The sequence below is a fragment of the Glandiceps talaboti genome, chromosome 13, assembly GCF_964340395.1.
Source record: "Glandiceps talaboti chromosome 13, keGlaTala1.1, whole genome shotgun sequence".
NCBI classification, from domain to species: Eukaryota; Metazoa; Hemichordata; class Enteropneusta; family Spengelidae; genus Glandiceps; species Glandiceps talaboti.
The window spans coordinates 21,350,562-21,365,248 of record NC_135561.1 but is presented as its reverse complement, the minus strand read 5'-3'; the positions used below and the strand labels follow the sequence as shown (position 1 = coordinate 21,365,248).

Genomic DNA, 14,687 nt, shown 5'->3' with positions numbered 1-14,687 from the left:
ATGTTGCCCCTGCCATTGTAGATCTACATTGTGTGTGTTTTAATGGTGGCTGTCCATGTTATTGTGAAAGCTAGTAAGCAGGTCATTGTCTACCAGATTCAAGTTGTCAGATTTGACATTTATTGTATCTGATGGAATTCATACATGGTTAACCATATAACGTGTGTGTATACAATGTGTGTGTGTGTGTGTGTGTGTGTGTGTGTGTGTGTGTGTGTGTGTGTGTGTGTGTGTGTGTGTGTGTGTGGATGCATGTATGTTAAGTGTATGTGTATGTACATGTACATGTATGTACAAAAGTATGGATGTACATGTACATGTATGGATATTTGTACCATGGTAGGGTGTGGCTTAGTAACTGATGGGATTAGAATTGTTGAACGGGATGGCCAACAGAAACTCGCTGTATCTTTCACAATCATAGTTTGCAATATTTGACTAATAGATTAAATCTGAAAAAAGGTGTATTGGGCAATATGATATATATGAATTAAAGCCCATTGCTTGCATTACATTGTCTTGGATTTGTATGATTTGAGGCACCATACCATATGGAGTAATTTGGATTATTCTTTTGAACTTTTTCTACAACTCTGCCAGACTTGATGTTGGACTTCAATTTTAAGTTCAAGTTGTCTTTCATTTGATGTTAATGTTTTTGTCTTTGCCACCACAGGTATATGTAACTATATGTACACCATGAAGGAAGATTATTTGATTGAAAAACAATTATCCCAAGCAAAGAAGAAATCATTCCTAAGTAAGAAGGTTATCGCAGGACTTCTCATTGTTGTCTTCCTGAGTCTTGCTGTTGCTGGCAAGGTCTACAATTTAACCAAAAAGAAAGAGTGCCTGGATGAGAATGTTGTGGAAATCACAAACTTACGGACTGTAGAACAGAATGTGCCTAATCAGGAGGCTTTATCACCTACACGTAAGGCTCTCTCTCTTTCAAATTCTCAAGGACCAGGACTGCATAGGCGTCTTCCAAAAGCGCTAATTATCGGAGTCCAAAAGAGTGGCACTGGCGCTCTGTTAAAAATGCTGAATTTACACCCTGATGTGAAAATAGCGCAGCGCGAGGTTCATTTTTTTGATCTGGATGAAAATTACTCCAGAGGTTATGAGTGGTATCGTCATCAAATGCCATTGTCATTTCCAAACCAGATAACAATCGAAAAGACTCCTGGATATTGTGATTCTATACATACGCCTAAACGTATATATGCATTAAATCCGGGAATGAAGATTCTTGTTATTGTTCGGGACCCTACTGAACGAGCCATTTCACAATACGTACATACGTCCCTCAACATGGTCAAGCGCAATATACCCTATGGCTCATTTGAGGAACTTGCCATACGGGATGGACAAGTGAATATGAATTTCAAGAGTGTTAAAAGAAGTGTGTACATCGATTACATGAAGAGATGGTTTGAAGTTTTTCCTTCCGATCAGATTCACGTTGTTGATGGTGGTCAAATTGTTACTGATCCTGCAGGAGAACTTCAAAAAGTTGAAGATTTTCTTGAACTTCGTAATATTATCACAAGAAGCAATTTTTATTATAACAAAACCAGGGGATTTTACTGTATGACAGATGGTGTTACGAGAACGTGCCTACAGATGTCTAAAGGACGAAAACACCCAGAAGTTGATCTAAAAGTTCTCGAACAACTCAGAAACTATTATCGACCATATAACAAACAATTTGAAGAACTCATTGGCCGACAATTTGATTGGCCATGAGTAAAACCAGGTGTTATCAAATTGCCTCATGGAGGTGAATCTTTATCAGGTACAGTAGATTACTATAGCCCTTTTCAAGTCACAGTTCACCAGCTCTGTTTGCTACAACCACACAGAAACCAAAAAGAAATACTGCATATTGTACACTAAGACAGCAAGATTACAATTTCTTGCTACAGTCTATTATCAAATAATCCATTCAAATGTAATGCAACTAGACATCAACCCACAGGCGCCAATACTTGGATGTCTGTATTTGAAGTGTGCATATTTCGTTGGCAAGAAGCTCTATTCATTCAATCTTGCTATCTTAAAGTGTAGTGTGTGCAGTTTCTTATTGGTTTCTGCATGTTGTATCAAACAGCCAATGAATGGTAACTTGGGGGTGTATAATGTCAGTTTTGTAGTTTCCCTCAAATTGAATAGCAGACAATTCCCACATTGCCATCACCTTTGAGTCCTTCCTTCCTCATTGCAATAAAAAATAAGAGGTGTTTGATTGATGAATCAAATGTTAATATGTTTTTGTCAGAAATGTGACATAATTTGACCTCATTTATAAATTTTGTTTTATGCATAGGTCGCCATTATTTGAGGCAAATTATTGTTCATATAAATGCGATCAAAATTTCCATTCCACTAAATTTAGCCATGTTGGTGTCGTAATATGATGTGTCATTGTACTGTATAACTTTTGAGCACATTATATAATATAGAACTATGTTATTACAAGTATTTATCTTAGAATTATAGTTATATAGTTTATAAGTTTATAAAAATCGGATGTAATGACACATTTTATTTCAGTTTATTTCTCAGGACATACCAGAGTTTTTTTGTGTTGTTTTTAAAAACCAGTTGTCATACAGCATAATATATACCTAGGTCATTTAATTTTGTGAAATCTAGTTTCATTCCATTGAGCTGAAAATGTACAAAATGTTGATACATTTAGTAGTGTGTTCAATGCAGTTCTATGAAGTGGTATCATCTCATCTGTGTAGTTCTATGAGATGACACTCTCTGATCTGACATACACACCTGTGTACATGTACTTCTATGAGATGACACTCTCTGATTTGACATACACACCTGTGTACATGTAGTTCTATGAGAATCATCTCATCAGTGTTGATCTATGAGATGATAGTTCTATGAGATGACATCATACATGTCCCTAGAGATGACATCATAGAAATATGTGTAGTTGTATACATTGTAAGAGATGACATCATATACATCTATATACATGCACTGCCGTCAGATCAGATGACATCATACAAATCTGTGTAGTTGTATATTAGGTGACATCATGTACATGTAGGTAAAAGTCAGATGACATCATCCCATATACATGTATATCCCCTAATGTGATGACATCATACAAATCTGTGTAGTTGTAGATTAGGTGACATCATGTACATGTAGGTAAAAGTCAGATGACATCATCCCATATACATGTATATCCCCTAATGTGATGACATCATACAAATCTGTGTAGTTGTATATTAGGTGACATCATGTACATGTAGGTAAAAGTCAGATGACATCATCCCATATACATGTATATCCCCTAATGTGATGACATCATACAAATCTGTGTAGTTGTAGATTAGGTGACATCATGTACATGTAGGTAAAAGTCAGATGACATCATCCCATATACATTTATATCCCCGAATGTGATGATATCATAATTCAACTATATAATTCTATAAGACAACTACAGATGAATGACACCTAAAAAATTGAAAAGGATTTCACAGGCATTTGTACACAATAAAGTACATGTAAGGATTCGTCCTACATGTACATGTATATGTATATCATTCATATTGAATGGATTCTTTTTATTTACCACAGTCACTTTATCAGGGACTGCATCCTTTGTACAAACACAGAATAGGATGCTGTATTTAATTCACTTCATAAATTATACCTATCATTTCATGAAATGGTGTTATTCACTGCTTGTCAACCACTCTTATCGTCTCAGCTGAATTGTTGTATCACTGCCAGATTTTCACTTAGATTTCAAGTGCTAGGTTTTATTGAAAGTTAAAAAATTTAGTACATAATGTGAATTTTATAATAAGTAAGTAAAATGGTTTAATATATCAGTACACAGATAGATACATGTATGTACTCAGATTTGTATAATAAGTAGTTAATGAGTAACGACAGGTACGGTATGAATGTTAGAATGCATTATGTCTATACCTCAATAGAATGATGTCTGTAGGATATATATACTATGTATATATAGACAAATACTTCTCAATGTATAATTTGAATACACTGTATTTGATTATTTTCATGTACATGCAGTGCAAAACTGAAGAAATAATTGCATACTACATGCAAAAGAGATTGCCATCTTTCCATGTACTAGAAAGCATGTGAACGCATAATTGTTTATTTTTTATGAAATTTTCATTTTTGGTTATATGTAATAAGAACTTCTACATGTAGCAGTAGATATACACATGCTATGCTTATGAAAGTTCTACCACAGAGAACACTGGCAGTGACTGCATTCATTTAAATACCCCAAATATGCCTCAATGGCACACATACATGACAAGGTTCTATCATGTGATGCACATTCAACATTATGTAAAGACATACATAACATCTATGTTTAACATACCATTTTATACATTACCCATCCCATGGATAGGAAATATATGTTACCATAATACATTAATTGTTCTGTTAGCAAATATACAATACGAAACATGTTAATGTAGACATACAATGACACATAGATATGTTTTATGTTAAACATACTTGTTAAGATTGCTCATTTTTCATCTAGTTGATGAGAAATATTTGTGTAAACTGATTTTTACATAATGTGTTCTTGTACTTTTATGACATCTACATTAATATTTTCATGTTAAATTAAACATACTATGTTAAACATATAACACATACAGATAGGAAGCGTTAGTAATTACATATCAATCTATGTTCAACATATTTTCAAGTCAGTACAATGTACAATGTGAACCAGAATATTTTATTCAAAGAAGGGAACTTAGCGATATCTATGTTTAAATGTATCACATAGTTATGTGTAACATTAATACCATTCCCAGAATACCTTTGAATGTTTTATTAACATGATATTGCCATGTTATCATGTTTATATCTCATATTGGGATGCCATAACGCTAAGATAAAGGTTTTATATTTTATGTAAACCTGCATATTAATTTTGCATAATTGTGTATCATAAAGATTCTATGTTACATGTAGTTTGCTATAACTAATAGTTTCAAAATACGTGAAATGTGGATTGTTATATGCAATTCTTTTGATTCTTTTACTGCAAGATATTTCACATTCATTAAGAAAAAATAGTCTATTATAACTAATGAGGTTTTACTAGTTTCTTTGCTTACTAATATTATGGACTGGATTTCAAGATGTCATTATTTGTTGATCTTAAAATGTGACTGTTACAATCAGGAATGGAGTGGCACCCCCTGGATGTGCATGGAGTGGCACCCCTGGATATGTCCACTTCCTGGATATATTTAAACTGTGACCCCCTGGATACACATACATCATCAGCATTTACCTGAATGTAACTTACAGTTGTTGTGAAGTGTTATATCAGTAACCATTATTGATACAGTTTGATTTAGGGTGACATGAACAGATGTACATGTAGGATAAAATAACTACATTCCCTCAGACTACACATAAGACTACACATAGTTTACTTCAGACACCCCCCCCCCCCCCCAACACACACACACACATTCGCTCGTTTTGAAGTTTTCAGTTTAAAATGGCTAAAATGTATGGGTTTTTTTTTAGACTTTTATTGAAAACTTGAAAGTGTTCAACGGTACATTTTGTAATTCTAAATATTCTTTCCTTGTGATAGATTGTTCTTATCTTTCAATTGTGCCACTTATATATTAGGATAACAAGTACATATATGAAATATTTGCCATTGATAAATATCAAATTGTTTTTCAGCTACAAAATATTATCGTCCACCCCCAACCCCACCCACAATAAAGAAATATTTTATCTTACATAAATTTTGTTGTGTCGCCCTGAATGGTGAGGATATTTTATTGTCGTCTAAAAACACATCAGGCAGAATCTTGTAATGAGACAATATGATTTTAATGTGCAGTGGTGCTGACTTGGCCATTATTCTGTTCATTTTTAAAGAAATTTGTAATAATCACATGTTGTAAACTAGACTGTAAGATGCATCGTGACGTTTCGCCCTCACCGGCCTCCTCTCACGTTGCCTGATGTTTGAGGGTGCCCCGTCACGGCGTACTTTACAGACTAGTTGTAAACCAGTTGTAGAAAAAACAAAATGTTCTTTCTTGACACTTACACATTTTCTTTTTGTGAGTACGAAGATATCGAACCTCTGTACAGAAAAGGGCAAGGCACATATATTGAGTAGAATTGGAAAGTGTCTGCAACAACAAAAAATGATTATGAATGCACAGTATAGTAAGCAATTTCTTAGGAATGCAGGGTTGGAAAACATTTGAGTCAACTTGTAAAATTTACCAACAGTGTCACATGTTCAGTCTGGAACCCTCAGTTACTTGACCTTTGACCTTAAAGTTGATGTGTGAGCATTTATTTCTACAATGGATTCTGTGCATCAAGATTTTGATACATGTATTTTTTTCTTCTTACTTAGCATGTCAGAATTATTGTTAAGGAGAACTTATGTTGTGACAGTGAATACAATCTCACTTAAGTTTTGTAATTTTCATAGTTGTAAACTTACTAAAAGGCTAGAGGGTAAACCACAGACTTATGATAAATGGACAAACTTAACCAAATAGACTTAACATGTATATATGCAGTAGATAAGGTTTGTAAACCCTGGTATTGTAGATAAGGGGCCACATCTGTTAAAACTAAAATATATTCCTATAGCTTGTATGTTGGTGACAAACTCAGGTAGATTTTATCTTCATACCTTACTACTCTTAAAATGGTCATATAGATGAAAATTGGGTATTTAATGTGGAGTTTTAATTTATAAAACAACTTAAGTGTTTTTTTCTACTTTGAAAAAACAATATGAAATAACATATACCAACTCCTTGTTTGTAACTCAATAAATTGCAAAAACTACGGAAAGTTTGTAATTGTACGTATGTATATGTTATTTCATATTATTTTTTCAAGTAGAAAAACAGCAAAATTGTTTTGTAAAATTAAAAATCAATAATAAATACCCAATTCTGATCCATATGGCCACTTTATCATAGCATACGCCTCAGAAATAACGTGATTAAACTTTTACTGTTACTTTGTTCAAGGAAACTCCAACTTATTGTAATTTCAAATCAAGGAAAACAGTGACACCATATAAACTTTTTAAATAGAGGTCAAATAGAGGTCAAATAGAGGTCCAATTGATATCAAAACAGAGTCATTTTCAAATCCACTGACAACTGTGTTAACTTTATAGTGACGATTTCATTGAAAACAAGAATGTGAACCCTTTAAGTTCTATTAGTAATTCTAATGGACAGGGAATAAGCTTTTATATGACAAAGTTAAAAAACTTTGAATCGGGAAAATTTGTCATTGAGGTGCAAACACTGTTACCGTTGGTTTTCACTCCACACAAGAATGTAGTGTAGAAACGTATATTAAAGTTGTAATAAATATGATAACCAAAATAATGATTTTTATCAATATACTAACTTTTGAATCAAAAAATTGAAATGGAAATGTATGTAGTCTACTGTAAGCAGTACTTTTGTTTTTAGTATTATACTGTACTGGTATTCCAAAGGTATGCTTTTTTGTAAGAGCGCCCTCACTGGCCAATAATGTCAGACTTCAATCTTGCTGTATATTTTGTATCTGTGAGAGTTGCAATTATTGTCATGCAAATGTGCTATCAGCAATCTAAGGCAGACACAAAGTAAAACTATTATTGTTGCATGTGGTAGATTTTGCAAGTGGCTGGTAGTGGTTCCTTGGTTATATGGATATAATCACCCTGTAATCAAGATAGTGTAAACACCGAATGAGGTTGAATGTGTGCCGTGGCCACTTGAGCAAAACTTACAATTAGAGATACCACAGTGTAATCTCAGCAGTGTCTGTTGATAGTTGAAATTAACATGTTGTAACAACAGTTTTAGTTAGTGTCTGTGTTATCTTCTCAATAGTTGATTTACCATTGTCAAATGTCACTCAGACCATTATATTGTACACATAGGGTCATTGTAGAACCTAGCTCACAGACATGTCACTTTCACTTATACAGGCTGCCATTTTCCATGCCAATGTTTTAGACACTGAAAACACAGAAACTGAATTTGAAAATAGCACTGAAAGCTAAATCCACTCAGTGCTCAGACCTGTCCTATGACCTCATCGCATCCCATCATTACTTACATTGGAAAGCAGGGGTGCAGTTGAATCATAAACCAACAAATTCACACTAATCAAATATTAAAGAGGAACGATACATTGTGAATTCACTATGTTTAACAAAAACTTGGACATTTAGAAGATAAGATGTGTTGGTTTCATTCAGAACTTGACTTGAAATGACATAGAACGGCCTCACTAGGCAATTTGCATTCAATGTATTGTCAATTCTTTCTACTCTTGTTGTATACACCGTCAACATTTATTGCAAGTTAATTATCAAGGCCCACATGTCACTTGTGCTTAAGTTCTGATTGATGTCACATCAGTTCCATACTGATAAATGTTTTTGAATGAAATCAACGTATTTAATCTCATTCCACATCCCAAGTTTTTATTAAACATAGTGAGTTCCATAATGTAACCTGTACCTTTAATGAATAATCTTTCAAACAAAATAACCAATTTATTAGAAGTATCTCTATATGTGATGGATTACCAACACATTGTCCTTTTACTAAGACTGTTTACATTTGCATTGCTGGAATTTAAACACATACATCTTGGCATGAAAAATGGCAGTCTGTGTGGGTAGTAGACAATAGACCTCTAAGCTTAGTCTTGGCATGGAAAATGGCAGTCTGTGCGGGTAGTAGACAGTAGACCTCTAAGCTTAGTCTTGGCATGGAAAATGGCAGTCTGTGCGGGTAGTAGACAGTAGACCTCTAAGCTTAGTCTTGGCATGGAAAATGGCAGTCTGTGTGGGTAGTAGACAATAGACCTCTAAGCATAGTCTTTTATCCATTATTCCATTAGTCCATATTATCTAAAATTTATATTCTTTGAGATAAATTATTATATCATAACCATATATTAATGAGCTTCAGATATTTTATGTAGATTTTAAGTATATATATATATATATGTGTGTGTGTGTAAACAGTTGACATGCAAACTTTAGTGTTGCAACTGCTATGCTATGATTTGCCATGATTTAGAAATGACCTTTGACCTCAAGACAAATTTTATACATCTCCAGACATATAATACCTCATACCGATTCAAATGAAACTGCCGGATTTTTGTTTTTGTCAGATGTAGATTTTTTTTTTAGTATTCATGTGTAAGATATTGTGTGATATTAAATTATGGAATGATACTATATATTTTTGTATATTGAATGACAAGAAATACAATTCTCAGGTTATTGTAAGAGAAGTGAAGTCAGTGTTGTCAAATAATTCACACTTTCAGGTGTGTTGTGTAACCTTCCCTATGCATTCATTAAACGGTGGATATCAACAATTATCTTGTTTCTTTGAAAATTTGTGATGTTTGGGGAAACGAATGATTAACCCTTGCTGAGTGTGGCTGCCCTCTAGTGGTGAAATTGATTTCATGTGTCGTTTTCTAGGCCTCGGACAACCAATGTCTGAGCCTTGTGTATGTGTTCCTGTATGTGTTCCTTGTCTCAGTCTGTGTATTAAATAATGTATGGGAATAAATATGTCCACTACGTATGCCGAGATATCTTACTTCGCTGTTGTATCTGCTCCATATTTATTGATTTCACTAAACCTTTAGGAGTATTATACATAAGTATATGTTCATACTTAAGGTAAATGCAGGCGGAGAATACCGTTGACACCTGCCATCAAGAGTTTTCAAACCTTTCAAGAACTCCTAATATAGACGTTCAAAGTCATTTGGCCTCAACATACATCTTATCTTCCACCCAAAGCGAAATATTGAAACTCCCCATAGTAGCATGGTGTAGACACGGAGAGTTCCGAATCAGTATACGTACATTCTGTCACCATGGCAGCAGGTGGTTGAAGAATTTCACATTCTAAGTCCCTCCTTAGCATGAAGAGATATAAATCTGCAGAATGGAGTCATTATTGGAAATGTGTAACGAACTAAATGTATGTATCTCCCTATCCCAGTGTAGAAAACAAATTACATACTGTCTATAACTTGCAAGCAGCAGAGTATTCAACGACATCGCCTTTATTACACGCCATACTGCACTATATAAAACATTTGATAGCAGTTTGGTATAACATTATTCCACGTAGTGCAAACTAACATGACAGTGATCGATCTTAAAACAAATTCTTATATTACCCGCTATGAATTGACAAGGTTCCTAGGATACCAAGGTTTCAATTGTTGCCAAATCGTGATTGTAATAAAGTGGATAGTACGATTATGGGTCCCAGGCTACAAAGGTTATCAGTACATCTGGATTGAGGTCCAGTAGTGCTTTAGGCATCAAGAAATGAATGACTATGTATGTATGTATGTATGTATGTATGTATGTATGTATGTATGTATGTATGTATGTATGTATGTATGTATGTATATGTGTGTATGTATGTATGTATGTATGTATGTATGTATGTATGTGTGCATGTGCGTGCGGGTGTATGTATATTTGGTTTGGATTTTAGATGGAACACTGTTCAATGAAAATTATCAGAACATTGAAATACAACGTGTATGTGTGTATGGGGAGGGGGGAGGGGTGTTATGTTTGGGTCTATCATAGTGGTGATTTTACATAATGGTGTCTAATGTCTAATTGTTCCAACCAATACTGATGATGGCTTAAATATAGCACGCTATAGTAGCACTTACGACTTTTGAAAAGTGTTATTTAATCAACCTAATTGTTGATTTGCAAATAAAGCCTCATTAGAAAAAATGGATTTCTTGTCAAAATGCTAAAACTTCAAAATTATTACCTGGCTAATATTCTTAAATTTGGTGATGATGTTTCCTGGGATATAGATGAAAGGCTGTTGATGAAACGATTACATTTCTGAGTTTTGGTTTAAAAAATTCGAACTTTTAAACTACTTGGCGGATCTACATACTGAGAGGAAAATCTTCTTTATAAAATAACAGCTTGGATTTCAATATCAGTTTTGCACAACGCCATATTTTATCAAAGATACGTGTAAAGTGTTTTGTTGATGTACTGTCTTTCTTCAGATTGGATTGTTTGAATCAAGGGACTTGAAATTAGAAAAATAGTACGTGGTTAGGTCTGTAGCGCTGAGTTCGTCCACCTGTGACAACGTGTCTTCGTGCTCGCATAGTTGCACCCGATTTGTCGTTTCCATAATACCAATGTACATCACCTTCCATCGACTGTACACACGTGAGTAAACATAAAACCAACGCTATTGTGACGAAAAGCAAACATAACCATCAAAAGATGCCAAGGCTTTCAAATGGATGTCCACTGTTTGAAGTGCCCCTTGCATTTAATACTGTTTAAATTACGAGATGGCCGTATGTCTACAACTTTTCACGTCGACTTGCATTCTCTCTTGTTTGGTTACATTTCATTCTGTGTTCCTTAGTGACGGAGTTGTAGTGATTTAAAAATGGCTGCCAATTTTTCTGACCAGACTCTCGCTAGAAAAATTGTAAATCCACTCATATGTCTTCAAAATCTGCTACAGTTGTTGGAGATTCAGCTACCTACAAATTCTGTCAGTTTGCGAGGAGTTTTGTATCCATTTATCGGTCTACTTGAAGACAAGTCGTTGAGTTCGGGAGACTCCAGTAGTGCCACTTTGTCCACAGAAAGTAAGTCTGATATTTCTCTGTTTCTGTCTCCATAGTGACAATATTGTCCACAGAAAGTAAGTGTGACATTTCTCTGTTTCTGTCTCCATAGTTACAATATTGTCCACAGAAAAGTAAGTGTGATATTTCTCTGTTTCTGTCTCCACAGTAACAATATTGTCGTGGCTGTTCCAACACGTAGATATAAAATAATCATTTAATTTTACCTATGGTAAAATTATATAGCATTGCTTAGTCTACAGTGTACGTACCATGGAAGACTGTAAACAAATTGAACTAAAGGCACCTCACCATTTGTTCCCTTCCACCCCCTTTAATATCCCCTTTTCAATCCAACTGACCATTCCATCTTTTAGAATTCTTCAACGTACAAGGGGAAATCACATTTGTCAGTGGAAGCGATCGCCATCATTTATAATAGGTTTAGGGTCGAGATCAAGGGTTTAATCAATGTAGGTTAAAACAATTACTTTGGGGTGGAGGGGGAGGGGGGGTGGTGAGCCATTTAGTTCTAATCGTACAAAATCGATTTATTTTTAGTAGATGTTTGTACCCCTACATACAAGGATTTTTGCCCTGATAAACGCATGGCACTAAAATAAAGTAAAGTGTCAGCAAATGGTTTCACCTGTTATCCTAAGAAGTTGAAGGCTTGTACAACTGATGGTAGCTCACCCTCAACACAAAGACAATGTAGGAATGTTTGTTTGTCGTCCATGCCAGAAATTGAAAGATGCAATTCTAGTAGGATTTTGATGGCGTCACACGATGATATGTAGCAACGTTAGTTTTGGTTGTCGTGCCAGACATTTATATTAAAGCCGAAAGATTGGTGGGATTTTCATGATAAAATGCAGAATTTCGCTTGTCACTGAGCCAGGGAACGTTTTGCATCAGGTTTTTCATGATTTTCATTGTAGTAACGTTGGATGATTTACCCCCCCCCCCCCCGCGTACTATTACGAATCTAACTAATGACAGTCATAATTCGCATTGATTGATTGATTGATTGATTGATTGATTGATTGATTGATTAGGACAGGGTCTCCCTGCTGACACTTGCGGTTGTTTTTTATATATTAGATGTACGATATTTTCGTTGTGTAAATGCAGGGTAAGCTTTAAGGTTGCCAATTAAAACGCATATATCCGGCGCTGGGATACGTACGACCTGTAGAAGTGGGGTCCCTAGTCTACCGCAAAGTTAAACCATACATTTATCAACGTAATCAATAAGATCGGTCGATGAGTGTCTAGAAGTTTGGAAACCCAAAACAATGAAATCTCCAACTGATGTACATACACGAAACGTGGTAGGTCCAGTCCCAGGTTATCACGGCCGAAAATGGTGAAAATAAATATGTACTTTATTAGGAAAAGGGGTAATACTGATAAACTGTTCACCTATGACATTTGTTTTGATTATTCATTACACAACTGTTGTAGATAAGAATGGCATAACAAGTACAACCCATCAAGTATAACCCATTTCAAGAACTGATATGTATCAATATGCATTTATGTTTTTGTATGGACGTTAACGCATGCAATACTGTCAGTTATTATCTATATCTTTTAAAATCACATGCCACTTACCACAGATAAAGGCCATAGACAAAATTGTACCAATGATGTAGAGTTCGTCGAAATCACCTGGATATATTACCTAGGGGCGAACAAATAGGAGCTACAGCTGCTATCAAACCGCATAAATTATTACTTCAGTTATATGTTTGTATAAAGTTATCAGTTCAGAAATCAATCCCAAGCGATTAGTAATTATTTCATAATTTTACTTTGTATTCGTACCATACAGCTGTGCGTTCTTTCTTTTCTTCTTTTAAAACTTTTTTTAAAGTTCCTTTATAAACAAAGACTACACACACAGTACAAAACTTAGGAAATACCGAAAGAAAAAAAATGACCTGTATCCAAAAATTGTGACCTTGTAAAATAAAAATTTATCTAGTTTCATATTCATTTTTGTATAAATTGATCCAAGGGTAGCCACTTCGTTTGATGTAAATCAACCTTATCATTTGAACTAGCATTGAATAGTTCAATGTTATAAATGTGATAAACTAAACCCCCTGAAAGATGGTTTCTGAAACAGCTGTGCATTCTTTGTAATGTTCGATATAATGAACTATGAATTCATGTTAGTGTACATACAGGCAATAATAGTGGAGTAATTTTATATACTTTATCTCTCTTTGTCAATAAGGTTCTGCTAAACTTCTACGCCACTTAAATCATGAAATGCCAGCTATCGGTCGTTTACTCTATACAATTGGTACGAATGATTCCAATATGGTCGGCCATACTTTAACGGATACCACGGAAAAATTGAAAGAGAAAACTCAGATATTGGATCAACTAAGAAAGGTATGTTATCCTTATACTAATTGACATCTCTGATATCCTCACACTAATTGACATCTCTGATATCCTTATACTAATTGACATCTCTGATATCCTTATACTAATTGACATCTCTGATATCCTTATACTAATTGACATCTCTGATATCCTCAAACTAATTGACATCTCTGATATCCTCACACTAATTGACATCTCTGATATCCTTATACTAATTGACATCTCTGATATCCTTATACTAATTGATATCTCTGTTATCCTTATACTAATTGACATCTCTGATATCCTTATACTAATTGATATCTCTGTTATCCTTATACTAATTGACATCTCTGATATCCTTATACTAATTGATATCTCTGTTATCCTTATACTAATTGACATCTCTGATATCCTTATACTAATTGATATCTCTGTTATCCTTATACTAATTGACATCTCTGATATCCTTATACTAATTGATATCTCTGTTATCCTTATACTAATTGACATCTCTGATATCCTTATACTAATTGATATCTCTGTTATCCTTATACTAATTGACATCTCTGATATCCTCACACTAATTGACA

General features: G+C 34.4%; 1 protein-coding gene across 1 annotated transcript; it reads left to right on the top strand.

Moving 5' to 3' along the window:
• The first annotated feature begins 699 nt into the window (after positions 1-699).
• On the top strand, positions 700-1,749 carry LOC144444406 (heparan sulfate glucosamine 3-O-sulfotransferase 1-like). The gene has a single exon (XM_078133820.1). The coding sequence runs from the start codon at positions 700-702 to the stop codon at positions 1,747-1,749; it is 1,050 nt and encodes a 349-aa protein (XP_077989946.1).
• Positions 1,750-14,687: the final 12,938 nt, after the last annotated feature.